The sequence below is a fragment of the Arachis stenosperma genome, chromosome 7 (assembly GCF_014773155.1).
Source record: "Arachis stenosperma cultivar V10309 chromosome 7, arast.V10309.gnm1.PFL2, whole genome shotgun sequence".
NCBI classification, from domain to species: Eukaryota; Viridiplantae; Streptophyta; class Magnoliopsida; order Fabales; family Fabaceae; genus Arachis; species Arachis stenosperma.
In genome coordinates, this window is record NC_080383.1 from 13,454,965 (window position 1) to 13,469,738 (window position 14,774).

The 14,774-nt window shown below is 35.9% G+C and overlaps 2 protein-coding genes across 3 annotated transcripts; both read left to right on the plus strand.

The window, feature by feature from the left end:
- The first annotated feature begins 5,664 nt into the window (after positions 1-5,664).
- Positions 5,665-8,674, plus strand: LOC130941789 (protein yippee-like). 2 transcript variants are annotated; one of them, XM_057870378.1, is made up of 6 exons: positions 5,665-5,783; positions 5,993-6,128; positions 7,310-7,353; positions 7,860-7,968; positions 8,052-8,107; positions 8,188-8,418. In XM_057870378.1, exons 2-6 carry the CDS (start codon positions 6,033-6,035, stop codon positions 8,363-8,365), a joined length of 483 nt encoding a protein of 160 aa, XP_057726361.1. In that variant the 5' UTR covers positions 5,665-5,783; positions 5,993-6,032; the 3' UTR covers positions 8,366-8,418. The 2 variants fall into 2 exon arrangements, with proteins under 2 accessions (XP_057726361.1, XP_057726362.1); XM_057870379.1 differs by having other exon boundaries at positions 5,672-5,783; positions 8,379-8,674.
- Positions 8,675-10,240: 1,566 nt separating this feature from the next.
- LOC130940302 (uncharacterized) lies at positions 10,241-14,531 on the plus strand. The gene is made up of 5 exons (XM_057868407.1): positions 10,241-11,060; positions 11,155-11,272; positions 12,250-12,364; positions 12,761-13,807; positions 14,022-14,531. The coding sequence occupies exons 1-5, from the start codon at positions 10,847-10,849 to the stop codon at positions 14,277-14,279; spliced, it is 1,752 nt and encodes a 583-aa protein (XP_057724390.1). The 5' UTR covers positions 10,241-10,846; the 3' UTR covers positions 14,280-14,531.
- The last annotated feature ends 243 nt before the right edge of the window (positions 14,532-14,774 follow it).

Sequence of the window (14,774 nt, forward strand, 5' to 3'; positions counted from 1 at the left end):
TATGGTGTGGTCGTTTCTCATGCGTTTGGTGCTTCGATATCTCCGGTCCTTGTCCGAATCGTGTTGACGACTTAGATCATGGGAAGCGCTGCGGTGGTGTTTCTTGTTGTATCGCCGTTCCGGCGATTTCTCGTGTCGGTGGTTGCGTGAGATGCTGCGACCATCTCGCCTATCGTGTTGTCGGGTTGGCGACCTGCCGCGGTGGATCTTGACTTGGAAGTCGCCTGGCTTCCATGTTCGTTGTCGTGTTTTTCTCTGTTGGTCAGTTTGCCTTCAAGTTCCTGGACCCGGAGGCAGAGATCCTGGATGATCTGTGCCGCTTTGTCCCTGGCTTTCTCAGGATGTCGCGGGTCCGTGACGACGTGTTCGTTCGTGTGGTGGACGGTACTTGCTATTCTTGCTTGGTTTGTGACTTCCTGGTGTTCTGAGGTCGGACGACGCGGTTGGGAGTCATCCTGGCTTGAAGGGTTTTCCTCCAGGACGCCCTCCATCCGGTTTGACTGTCGCAAGTCCCACAGACGGCGCCAATGTACAAGATGACTCTAGTACGGGTTGAGAGGAGGATCGGGAACTTGCGAGTCGAGGCGGACGTCGGACTATTCGAGTAGAGCGGGGGGGAGGTACCTGCAAAGACACTCCGACGCTCAAGTCAGAATGGATCTAACAGGTAGAAAGTGTGAGGAATGAGTGAATACCTGGAGGGACGTAGGTCCTTCTATTTATAGGTGATATTAGTTATCTTATCTTGTTGGGATAAGATAAAGGGGACGTTTGAATTCGAAAGTTGGTTAGGAGCTCTTAGAGGACCGGTTCGAAACCTTCTAAAAGGGTGGAATGGGTCGAACCCGGAGAACCGGGTTCGGGTTTGGATCCGGGACGGTGGGCCGAATCCGTAACATAAACCTATTTCAATCAATATGATATGTAACAAAGAGTAATTTAATTACTCTTTAAAATAAAGAGAGTTTGGTATATAACTTAAAATAATTGAGTTTATACTTTTTATATATTTTGTAAATAACAAAGATAGTGTTATTCTTTTCTAATGCCTCAAAGGTCACTTTAAATGATGATTTATTTAAGAAAAAGCGTGTTGGTGGTGTGGTGGTTGTATGCATTAGCTAGGTAGTGAAATAATGCAAGATTATTTCCCCCGTGATAATGCCTTTATTTCTCTTTGCTGCTTTCATAATAGATGATATTTAATACAATTATGCCCTACAATGGGTTTCAAATAATTTATAGCGCTTAGTCCACTTATTGGAATAATGTATTACCTACGCATTACCGAAAATTTAATTCATATGAATCATCTTATTCTTATATCATAGATCAAAGTCAGATTGGTCCTGAGCTTAAATTTGCACTCAAAATATTAGTTTATATTAATAAAAAGTTAGTCTTTTAATTTTTCTTTATTTGTAAAAGATGGTACATTTTTTAATCATTTAAAATACGATGCACTATGATATATTTTTAATATTACGAATTATTTTAGAATTTTTTGGTGACTTAAAAGAAAATAAACAACAACCAAGAAAGAAAAAATAAATTAAAAACTGTTTAAGAAAGGTAATTCCGTTAAATACTACTTTCAAACTCCTTCCAAGACAACGAAAGCTCCACTTGAGGAGAAAGGATCTTCATTGCAATCTTTGTCATGATGTCTGCTAATATATTTGCATCTCTCAAGATCATCCGGAGATCAGCACGCTATTTCCAAGACATGATATCTCGGATTTCAAACACCAAATGATCAATAAACCCAGAGCAATCCTGTAAATTATTGACAATAGTAAAAACCTCCACACAGTCTGTCTCACATATAATGTCTCTTTGTCTCGAGTCCCATGCTAAAAGAAAGCCTCTCCAAATAGCAAACAATTCTGCTTGCAAAATGCTACAACTCTCAATTGTTCCCAAACAGTCTCGTTGCCACCTTCCCTTTCAATCTCTGCTAACACAAGCAAAACCAACTCGAGCACCATTGCCACAATAGCTAGCATCACAATTAATCTTAAAGGTACCCACTGAGGGGGAATCCAAGAGTCACTAATGGTGGAGGAGATAGACAGTCGTTGCAACTCAAAAATATTTTGGAGCTCTTTTTTCAAGAACAAAGCCATACCAATCAACTTATCTGTGGTCCAGTGCTCGTGAGGATGAAAGATCTCGTTATTCCTCGAACGCCAAATCCACCAGAGACTAAAAAAGAATCTAAAGGGATGTTGTTTGCTATTATGTAAGAACTAACTCATCAAATCCACTGGTTGATCGGGGATCCCTAAAGCTTGCCAAACTAGTTGAGTTTTTGGACAATCCCGAATACAATGTAAAACCGATTCCTGAACTGAAAAACATCGTGGACAGCTTTCCGTGTGAAAAATGCCCCTCCTAAAACGAAATGCAGCAGTAGGAAGAGCCTCCCGAAGACATAGCCAAGCAAAAAATTTGTGCTTTTCCGAAACATGTTGACGCCAAAACTAAAGGCAACAATTACCCTTATCCTCCCAACTAAACATTTTCTTACTGAGGCACAAATAACCATTACGAGCATTATAAACCTTTGAAGTCGCACCAGTCCAACACCAACCGACCTCTAAACCAGCTTGAACATCTGGGTTGTAAGAGTTAATGTTGCTCTTCAGAGAGTCAGAGATTAATGCAGAGGAGAATAGATATTCTCAAGGTTCTATTGCTCATGACCAAAGATCCAAGATCCTAAGATCCGAATCAGAAATGTGAACATAATCCATCTCCTAACACAGTCGCTCCTCTTTTCTCCATTTAGAAAACCAAAAGCTCTGTTCTAAATCCCCAATGTACCAAATAAAACCTTCGTTCAGGATATTCCAAGCTCGACATATACTCTTCCAAACATAAGATCCGCTTCCTCAATAAAAATTTTAGAATTTAAATTTCATACCTTATTACAAAGATAAATAATTATTTATTAATATATCGACAAAAATAATTAATTTTTAAATTTATTATTTAAAAAATTATCTAAATATATAAATTTGGTTAAATATTTAAAAAATAATTTTTGATTTATAATTTTACAATAATATTTTTATTGTGAAAACTCTTTACGTAAATAAATAATATGAGTAATCATGACATCATAGTTCTAAAAATCAAATTGGATCGACCGTTTCAATCGGAAATCGGTCATTAGGCCAGTTCAGTTAGCCTCATAAATTGCTTGATAAAAAATCAGTCAGAGAATTAGTTGAACCGGTAGTTAACCAATAAATCATCGAAACTGGCCAATTTTTTTAAAGAATTTTCGGTTCGATGAACCCTTCCAAACGGCGTCGTTTTACACCTTTTCTTTAAAAAAAAAGGAACCTCTAAATCCCAACGCACCCAAACCCCACTCCTCACCTCTCTAAAATTAAAGTGAAAATTTGAAATTGAAAGAACAAAGAACCCTAGTCCTGCAGCCTTCACAGTCTAACAGCCACTGTAACACCCTACCACACAGAGTTTTACGTTTAAGTCGTAAAACAGAAGTAGTGAGGTATTATGACATCTAAAATAAAATATATACATAGTAGTAGTTGAAAGAAATTTATAATCGAGGAGCCTTAAAGGAAAGTTTAAGCAAAAGATCGCAAAAAGAAAAACGCATCGCTCACGTAAACGGAAACTTGGATTGGAAGAAACGTAAGGATATATATATATAAATAGCAGAGTATCCAAAAATACATAATATCAAACTCCAGACTCGACCTGCAAAATCAAGATCAGCCGAAGAATACATATTTACATATATATACAACCCAAAATATCTCAAACCAAAAAAATTGACAATCTTGTTTCTCCATGTCACCTCTAAGAGGGATAAACATATATATATATATATATATATATATATATATATATATATATATATATATATATAAAAGGAGAAACTATATACATAACATAAGAACAAAGCACAAAAGTCTCAAAAGTCAAACTCCGCTTGCACAAAAACTTCATACGCCTAACGAGATGCCTCTTCACTGCATCTAAAAACAACAATATAGGTATGGAATGAGAAGCGGAGATTCTCAGCATAGTAAAGGTGTCAATGTACATAATATATAATGTCCCGAAAAAGTCAGAGACAATCCTAGAACTCCGATACTAAGAATTAAACTTAACGGATAAACTAAACTAGATATTAGATAAATTATCTAAGTTTCTCAAGTTCTGAATCTAACCCTAATTCAACACTTCACTTTTGTCTCCTCCAACCCTGCAAAACACCGATAGAACTACCATAGTCACTCCTTCGCCAGAAAAAGAATCTCTCAGTCGCATAGACATACAATACAGACAAAGTAAACATGGATAGAATGCAAGTACAGCAGGTAGAACATATAGCATATAGGCATATATAATCAAATAGGTAAATCCAAATATTGCACACTCAAAACAAAACAGACAAATGCATATGATGTATGCCTGTCCTATGGCTGATGAGTCTCATCTGTCGTTTATATAGCCAAACTTGACATGTCCGGTAGCTAATTCTGGTAGCCCCTTCATGCGCGTATCCCCAAGAATCTATGCATATAATTCTCAATCATTTAATTTTCATCTCATTGGGTGAATTTCCAAGGAGTTAAAGTGCCCGCCCACATTTTGCGACTTAGGGTTAATAGAGTATCGAGTCTCAATATGGAGCAAGTGGTGGCTAGCCACTGCATCTACCAGAAAAACTCGTATCTCAGATAATTGAAATGTAATAAGTCGTATAATCATTCAATATCAATCATTCATGTTCATCACAGCCTTTATTCATTACATGATCAATGTTTCGTACTTCTCAAGCATGAATCATCACTTCATAATCTTTCTTAATTACCAAGTTAATTCCCACTCTAGGTTTACCCTCTCCCTATGATTAGGAACTAAATTTGGGATCTTAAAAGGTAATTATAGATGTTTAGAAGTTAGAAAACATGTTTAAAACACAAAAATATAATTTTTCCAAAACAAGAGTTCCGCATACGCATGTCATGTCTCACGTACGCAACTCTTGTTCGCATACGAGAACCCATTGGACAGGAAAGCACTCCCACGTTGTGTGGTACTGTTCGCGTATGCGAGCCTATAAATTCTCTCATTTTATGTACGCATGCACAATTCTGCGTATGTGGGACGTCTGGACAGAGCCCAGAGTCTACATCGCGTGTGTGTTCGCGTACACATATCTATAACCGGTTGAACTTCAATTAAACTTCAATCGAACCACTAAACTATTAGACTAGTCACTTTACTAATTCATTAACCGGTTCTTGCAACCTTGCATGACACACAAACACAAATCCATTTTTTTAACACTTAGAGAATAAAATGTGATCTCTCATCTTTAATTCTATAAGTAGGGCTAAAAATAAATAGGAAAAAGAACAATGAAAAGTGAGATTAAACACTGAACACCATCTAAAAAATTCACTCCCCACAAACGGATTTGGATCCTCTAAAGTTTGAATTTCACTTTAGAAAGTAAAGTGTTATCTCTCACCATTGATTTCATAGGTGGGACCAATAATAAATATAAAATAAAATATTCAAAATAAAAGATCACACTTTACTCTCTAAAGTGAAATTCAAACTTTAAAGGATTCAAATCCCCCAAAAACACGTCTTGTTGCATCTACTTTTTGCAGAAATAGAAAAAATAAAGAAAAAGAAAGCTACGATTCATTGATTGCTTCTCTCTCCCCCTCTCTCTCCACATTTCTCGCAAACTCCATTGTGTTGCGTGTACCAAACCATAAACGCAGGTAATATTCAACCCCCATTCCCTTCTTGTTCACTCTTAGTCTTCTCCTCCTCGCAATCTTCACTTTTCTCATTCCGCCAATCTACCCCTTAATCCTCCGATTCATAGAATTCACTTTCATAGCTTCAATTTCTTTTGGCCCTTTTGTGATTTCTCTCTGACTGGGTCGTTTTCTTCCAATTTCAAAAACGACCCTTCGTGGATCTTCAGATTCATTTGCAGAATAGCTTTTTTCTTCAGAGGCTGAGTCATGGGGAGGGTGTTTGTGACACATCTTGAAGGGAAGTTCTATAGTTGTAAACACTGCCGCACTCATCTCGCTCTTTGTCAAGACATCGTCTCCAAGGTACGATTTTGATCCATGCCCTCAACTTTTTTAACCATTTCTTCTTCTGGGTATGTACCTTTTACAAGCTAGATTTTTGTATGAGTTTGTGGTCTAATGTGGTTAGGGATAATCATCCTCTTATAATACTAAGTACTTACTCGTGTTATTGTTTATTTATTTTTTTCTGTTCTGGTTGATTTGTGTTAATTCGTCAAGTATTGTCTCATGGTTGTTGACCAATACAAGACTTCAACTTGATGATGAATTTGATCCACTTTCTAGAGTTATTTATTGATTCTTATGTATTAGATATAGAATCAATCACTGATCTTGAGGTTGGAGCTGAGTTGGCATTCATATGGTGCTGGTCCTTGATGCTTTGTCTTGGTTTTGGGTTTGGTTTTTCATGAGATTGGGTTTTTCTTTTTGTGTACTCTTCCCAGTTGTGAACGGACTAAATTAATTGCTTAGATCTCAGAAGCCAAAACATAACAAACAGAATGGGTAATGAATAATGAAACAGAAAAGAAATCAATCACGAAATATATCGCTTCCACTTTGCTGGAAAATGGTAAAAAGGTAGAGATTTTCTGTGAATTTGATTGTTACAAACAAAAACCAAACCGCAACTTGGCTGGTTTTTCTGCCATACTGGAGCTATTAAAAGCCATGATATTATGAGTTTGATTCTTCATGCCTTGCTTTTAAATAAAGTGACAGTGTTTTTAGGCTTTTTTTGGGGGTAACTCTTCCTATAAGTAATGACATTTCCCCTGTTAAGTTGGAAACATTGTTTTAAATGCATATCTGTTATATGCTGAACAATAATTCAATTGATTGCAATTGCATTGCTTTCCACTTGCATACTTGCTTGCGTGTCAGTTGCTGACACCAGCTCTTCAGTTTGCATCTTCATGTGTTGGGACTTGTTGCCTATGGCACACTTATGCATTGTTCAATTCTGTAATTAGTAATACCTGATGGATTTTCATTTTGATTATAAAATTTGAGGGATGGTGAAATGGGGATCTATTCTTCAAAAAAGATATATGTTTAGTGTAAAAGTTTCTCAAAATTTAGCTTTTTCGTTTCTAGATCCTTTATGGTAATGTTTGATTTAGACCAAACAATTGTTATTTGGGCTTTTTCCTAAGAACAAATTTTCTAACTACCATTTTTGCCTGTGTTGTTTTATTCAGTCTTTCCACTGCAGACATGGGAAAGCTTATCTCTTCAGTAAGGTGTAAGTTATCCTTGATTTTTGGCACCTTGTGGTTGTGCAATCACTAATATAAATAAACATGCTCTTGCTGGTGTTCAGATCCAAATTATCATCAGTAAAACATAGTAATTTTGTACTTGCCACTTTGTCGAAAAATGAAAAATTGAAGCAAAGAGAGCTTGGTTAAGGGAGATTGATTACTCATTGCTGTCATTGATTGTGTTTGGCTGTGCAAGTCTATCATGAATTCTCTCATGATTGTGATATAGAGACTTGCCAGTGGAAAAATGAAAATTATAGGTGCATGACAAGTTTACAACCACATAACCAGAAAAAACCATAATTCCTAACACACTCAAGTCTCTCATCTACTGACATTTAGTTTATTGTGGATAGTGTGATTATTGTCTCTTGTATATGTACTGAAAGTGTTGAGCGGAATAATAGTGTTATTCATTGCTTCTAGCCACATTATATTTGCCGTTGGTTCTGCTCCCTAACTCGTTGAAATCTTGTTGATTTTACAGCGTGAACGTTTCTCTTGGTGAAAACGAGGAGAGACAGATGATGACTGGGTGGCATACTGTGGCAGACATTTTCTGTGTTGGTTGTGGATCGATTGTGGGTTGGAAATATGTAAGCTTTTCTGCGAAACTTCACTGGTATGATCCTTCTTCTTTCAATGAACCACGTTACCTTACTCTATTGGTTTCTTTCAGGAAACTGCCCATGAAAAAACCCAGAAGTACAAGGAAGGAAAATCTGTCCTTGAACGGTTAGTAGTTATATTCTGTGACAAAACATTCTTAATCTAATGTGTGCATGTGTGTCGTATCTTATCCTTGTACCCTATAGGGATGTTGTGACAGTTTGGATTCCTGTTCTTCGGGAAATTGGGAACATGACAAAGATACAACATTCCTATCTTGTCTTTGTCGCACATCTCTGTATTTTCTATCGTGAGACACTTGCGAAAGATAGTCTCCCAATGACGAAATGTGATGGTAACCGACGATGTAGTTTGTTTCGATGAACTTTGTGTGCAGGTACAAGGTTTCAGGTCCTGATGGCAGCAATTATTGGGTCAGCCATGAGGCACATGTTGGTGGGAGTGATGTAGATGATGCTTAGTAATAAATAAACCCACCGTTGACAATTAAATTGTACATACCCTTTAACTCCCTCTCTGTTGTTCAATCTATGTGGATTTACAGGGGCGAATTAGCCAAATCAGCATCCCCCCCCAAAAAAAAAACACAGTACATTTGGTTGTTGATTCTCATGTAAAAAGAAGTACTAATGCGCACACTTCTGATCTATCAAGTTGTTCATTTGTGGTTAATCTCTTTATTCAGTATCTTCTAACGTTTTCTTGGTAATGAGATAAAAGGGTACTATGAATAAACCAAATTATGATTAATTGTAGCTGCTTATGTAGAAAGTTTCAAGACTAAATTGCAAATGCAGGTACTCAAGGTGAGGTTGGTTTAGTTTATTTATAGTTAATTGAAGGTTACGCATATTGTTGTGTACTGAATGTAATGTGTGTAACTTGTGTCGCAATGCAATCAAACTTTGTGTGGTTTCGTGATGTAACTGGGAACTGCTGGAATTAGGAGAGTATATTCCACTTGGATTTTGAAAGTCACACAGAAGAAGCATTTCATATATCAAGATATAGAAGATAAGATGATATAAGTTGAACTGATCAAACAATGTCATAAAAAAAAAGAAAATAAATATATTTTCAGTTACCTAAATTTGAATAATTTTTCTTTTTTCAGATATTCAATTATTCAAATACCGAAAAATTCCAATAGATTAAACAACCATGGAACATTTATACACCAAATTAGTCATCTATATAAAATATATATTGAAATATAAATACATATTAAAAATATGTAAAACAAAATTATATATATATATATATATATATATATATATATATATATATATATATAATGTTTAATTTGATAGCATATCTTTTAGAGAAAGTTTAGGGGGTTAACAGTTTTATTAAAAATTTGGCTAGCACTTAATCAACAAAAAGAAAGTGAACAATCCTATACAAATTAAAAATGTTAATCTCACATTGTTAAAAACGTTAATAATGACTAATTAATGACTACAAATTACAAAAATTATTGGTTCCTTAACACTCTTTTTTTTTGTATACATAGTATTAAATTAAAAATTGCTTTTGCTTAAAAAGTTGTAGAAAATAAATCTTATCCTTAAACACTTCTTACTTGCTAGGTAAAGAGTACTATAATTTTTCTTAATTAAATAAATTTTAATTACTTATTTCTTATATTTTTTTATCGATAGTTCAGATTTAAATTTTAGAATTTAGGAGTTTAGACTTCAGAATTTAATCGATTTATTTTTTGTTTATGCTTTTTTCTTTTACCTTTAATAGCAAATAGGAGTATTACATTTCTTGTTCAATATTATCAGGAAGACAAAAAATAATTGGTCTAAACAATATAAATTTATCTTATTTAGTATTTATTTATTACTAGATGTATTAAATAAAATAAAAAAATAAATTTTGTCAATTTTTAGCTAATATTTTTTTGTTATCAGACATTTCTGATCTTATTTTATTTAGAATGTATTATCATTCTTCAAAAATCTAAAATAATATTTTTTATAAAGTACATAACTTCTTAAAGTTTTTAATAATATTAATACATCAAAATTATTTCTTTTAAAAAAAGTTTATTTTAATATTCTTAAAATACATATGAGAAAAATCTAAGTACGAAAAGAAAATCCAATAATTGGATTGCTACTAAAAGCGTAACAGAAGGTGAGGGTTATGATTGGAAAGTCACCGTTGGAAAAGGATTCAAAAAGAACAAAAGCGGAATAGAAGAAGAACACGAGATTGAGAATGAAGCAACGAGGGGCATTATGGTGATTATCCATCCAAACCATCCATGAAAGATTGAAAACACGTAACGTAGTCTTCAAGTGATAGTAACATCAAACGGAATCTATTCTCTCTCTCACTCCACGCTTTCCCCATTTTCCACTCCAAACTTCTCCCTAATTACCAAAATGCCACTCCCTCCCCTCTCCTTTCTTCTCTTTTCAGTCTTCACTCTCACTCCCTCCCTTTCTTCAAAACAAATCGAACTTTCTGGAACCTCAATCTCTGTGCCTTCTCCTTCTCTTTCTCCTTCGAGCTTAAGCTTACACCACCTCCTTTTCTGAACCTCGCGCTACGTTAACATTGCTTATTTTCTTCCCTATTTTGAACTATTATTTATTTATTTATTTATTATTCTTTTAGCATTTGGCGTATAAAGTGTTATCGGTTGGTGTGAGGGTGAGAGGGTTTGGTGAAGTGAACAAGGGAACTAAGTTAGGTTCTTTGGTTGCAGCTTAATCATTAATAATTCATTATTGTTTTTATTTCGATCCCTAATTATTATTGCTGCACAGTTTGAAGTTTCAAGTGTTGGAGTTTTCGATTTTTTATTTTTTGAATTTTTTTTGGTTGGGGATGAATCGGAGTGGTTTCAGGGGTCATGAAATGCAGATGCAAGCTGCGTTTAACCAGAGGCACCACCAATTGGGGGTGTTGAGGTCTTCTTCGGTGATGATGAAGGACAGGGACGAAGAACTCGCCTTGTTCCTTGAGATGAGGAAACGCGAGAAGGAGCGAACCGATTCGCTGCTTCGCGCCTCTGATGAGCTCCATGCTGACGCATCCTTAGGTCTTACTGCATTTCTTATTCAAGCCTTTTTTGGATATTGTTTAACTCTTTTATTGTTGTTATTGTCAATTGAATTGGGTGTGTATTATTGCAGGGTCGAACCCGGGAACATCTCCATTGTTTAACATCCCGTTAGCCACGCCAGCTCCTGTGAGGAAGACTGGTGCTGATGATTTTCTCAATTCGGAGAACGATAAGAATGACTATGATTGGTATGTGCTGCTGCATCTTTCTATTTATGTTTAATGTAGTTCCTTGAGAATATGCTTTTTTGTAAAGGGAACGTTTTACAGTTTATAGTAGCTGATAGTTTATTGAGCACTTGAGCTGAACCAAATACATTTCTTAATTCTGAGTGAGGTAGAGAGAATGATAAATTGGTCATAGGTGAATCTTATTTCTCTTACCGCTAGATAGTTAGATACTGGATTCATGTTTTGCAAATTGAAAATAATAATAATAATAAAAAGGCTGTGAGATATTTTATTACCATGTTGGGTCAACTCAGCTTGAACCAGCTAAGTATAATAAATTCTAGAAATTGGTGGTTTAAATAAAATTGAAGGAGGGAAAAAAAAGTACATCTGGTTAGTTTCTTGAATGTGAAACATTAAGCTCATGAGTGTAAGCAGCTACCATTCATTTAATACATTGGCTTGTTTAAGCAACTTAGATGAAGGTCCACAATATACTGCTTGAATATAGAGGTCAAGCGTATAGTGTTTCATCTTTCCATAAAGTGTACAATTGCGCTGGTTTTTATGCTAATGAATCTTGTGTCTTCACACTTGATATTTGACACACATAATGTTTAGTACTATTTATAGTTACTTCGTTGTAGTTGAATTATGTCTAGATAAATTTATGGAAATTGGTATAGTTAACTACACAATTAATATTCTAGATAATTCTGTTTTTAAGTCATAAGTAATTAGTACTGTCATGACACACTTTTAGCAGTATTATTGTCTTCACAATTTTTCTCCTAACGCTACTCAAATCACATTTGTAAACCTTTTTTGCATATATGCTCTTCGTATGAACAGACATAGGCTTTCATTATTATTAATAATAATACATTATCTTTGGCCACATGCTATACATAATTGATATGACTTTTAATGTTTCTAATGTAAAGTGGAATGCATGTTTTTCAAATTAGGGCTTAGCTTGCTTATTGTCTTGTCAGGCTTCTAACTCCTCCTGGAACTCCACTTTTTCCATCTTTGGAGATGGAAACTCAAAAAACTGTTATGAGTCAGCTTGGTGGTCCAACTTCACGTCCCACTGTATTAAAATCTAGAGTAAGCAGTTCTATTCAAGGTTTTCGATCATACCAATCATTTTATGGCAATTGTCGTGTACATGTTCTGTGTTTTGTTTGAATTCCTTAATGAAATTGTTCTTATCCATGTAACCTCCCTCCTGATTTTGGAGAAAGTTAATGAGCAATGTGATTATATTCACTACGCACTGTGCACGATAAACTTGACTTAAGCAGAAATTAAAGGATTCTTATTTTAAGTATCGAGGATTATGAAGAATGTATTGAGTTTTGCAGGTATCATTGAGTAACATGATCATTCTTGGTAATAATTGGTTCATGCTTTAACTTATACTTTATAATTTAGCATTCTAGACTTTTATTCATGGCAGTAGTCATGAAGTCTCTTTTCTTAAAAACAGTTTCATGGTTTCAGTTGGCAAATTCTCTGTCAGAACCTAGTGGGAGGAGCAGCCTAGTATCTAAACAATCAGCTTCCTCGCCCGGGTTAAGTTCATCTAGTGGCATAACTAAGAGGCCCTCATCATCATCAGGAAATCCAGGATCAAGACCTGCAACTCCTACTGGACGCCCTACATTGACCACAGTTTCAAAACCCAGATCTTCAACACCTACTTCTCGGGCTACCTTATCTTCAGCTAGGACGGCAGTTGCTACAAACAAGACCACATCTTCTACAACCAAGCCTGTGGTTTCTCTTACAAAGAGTATGATTTCTGCCTCCAAGACTACGGTTGCTGCAACTAAACCCACAGTTCCAGCTAGATCCTCTACACCTTTGTCAAGATCTACTGTAAGATCTTCAACACCAACTAGCAGGCCTACCGTACCTTCATCCAGGTCCATATCAAGGGCATCTACTCCAACTAGGCGACCAACTACACCATCAAGTGCACCCAGCATATCTGCTCCTTCAGCTAAGGCTTCTTCAATCTCCAAGCCAGCTCCGGTGGTGTCACGGCAACCAGCATCCTCACGTGGCACTTCACCAACTGTAAGATCAAGACCATGGAATCCATCTGAGATGCCTGGATTTTCACTTGATGCTCCACCCAATTTGAGGACATCACTACCAGAAAGGCCACTGTCAGCAACTAGGGGGAGGCCTGGAGCACCCAGTTCTCGGTCTTCATCTGTTGAGCCAGCTCCTAGCGGCAGACCAAGGCGGCAATCATGTTCTCCTTCTAGAGGACGGTCCTCTGGCGGTTCTCATCCTACAGGAAGCTCTATGCCTGCTGTCAGTCGTGGGTACTCAAAAGCAAATGACAATGTCAATCCTATTTTAATTGGCACCAAGATGGTTGAGAGGGTAATAAATATGCGGAAATTAGCGCCACCAAGGCTGGATGACAAAAACTCTCCCCATGGGAATCTTTCTGGGAAGTCATCTTCGTCACCAGATAGCTCAGGTTTTGGAAGAACACTCTCAAAGAAATCCTTGGATATGGCTATTAGGCATATGGTACGCTTCTTCATATTTTCTATACTAGTTCGGATCTTGTAAGAATAAACTTGTAATGCATCTGATTTGAATCCCTTCTTGAAATGCTACAATAACTTGTTCCCTAACTGGACTCGTTTGATATTTGATGAATGATTGTTAATCAGATCAAAGTGAATAAAACTGTGTCTAGATATATGTTTATTGCTTACACTTTTTTGTTTCTCTTGACCAGGATATACGGCAAAGGGTTCCAGGCAATTTACGACCATTGATGACAAACATTCCAGCATCTTCAATGTATAGTGTGCGCACGGGGGCTCAGCGTAGCCGTACTGTCAGTGTCTCGGGCTCACCTCATGCCACAAGCAGTAATGCTGGTTCTGAAATTAGTGTAAATCAAAATGGACACTGTCTAGATAGTAGTGAAATAGATGAGGATTTCGTCAGTGAGAGAGGTGGTCAATCTCCGACGAGTGTCCGGGGCAGGTGAAGGATGAGTCATGTATCTACATTTAAATGGCAAAAACATTCTTTCAGCCATGGTGGATTTGCATGTGAAGCTAACTATGCTTATGTTGTTGTAAAGTTTATTGGAAGTGATGTAACTTGTGTGTAACGGAAGGTATTTGTGATTATGCTCCTAATGGCCTATCGTTCATATTGCCATCAAGGATGTTTTGTACTATTTTGTTTTTTAACCCTGGCCCCAATGGCTGTTTAATCAAAGTTAACATTACGGTGATATTTGTTGTAAAATAAATAAATAAGGAACATATAAATATAAGATAGAGAAATATAAAATCCTAGTATTAATATTCACCAATATAATTATCTTGATATAATAGAAGTGATATATATATATATATATATATATATATATATATATATATATATATATATATATATTACTAATATAAGTAGTATGGTATGTAAAGAGAGAGAAGAGTATACAGAGAGCGAGAATATTGTTATTGATTAGGAAAAG

Excerpts from the sequence above, each read along its gene's own strand:
- LOC130940302 (XM_057868407.1), top strand. The coding sequence starts at position 10,847 with ATGAATCGGAGTGGTTTCAGGGGTCATGAAATGCAGATGCAAGCTGCG. Across the intron at positions 11,061-11,154 it reads CCATGCTGACGCATCCTTAG|GGTCGAACCCGGGAACATCT; the intron begins GTCTTACTGCAT and ends GTATTATTGCAG. Across the intron at positions 13,808-14,021 it reads ATATGGCTATTAGGCATATG|GATATACGGCAAAGGGTTCC; the intron begins GTACGCTTCTTC and ends TCTCTTGACCAG.
- LOC130941789 (XM_057870378.1), top strand. The coding sequence starts at position 6,033 with ATGGGGAGGGTGTTTGTGACACATCTTGAAGGGAAGTTCTATAGTTGT. Across the intron at positions 7,354-7,859 it reads GCTTATCTCTTCAGTAAGGT|CGTGAACGTTTCTCTTGGTG; the intron begins GTAAGTTATCCT and ends TTGATTTTACAG. Across the intron at positions 8,108-8,187 it reads GGAAAATCTGTCCTTGAACG|GGATGTTGTGACAGTTTGGA; the intron begins GTTAGTAGTTAT and ends TGTACCCTATAG.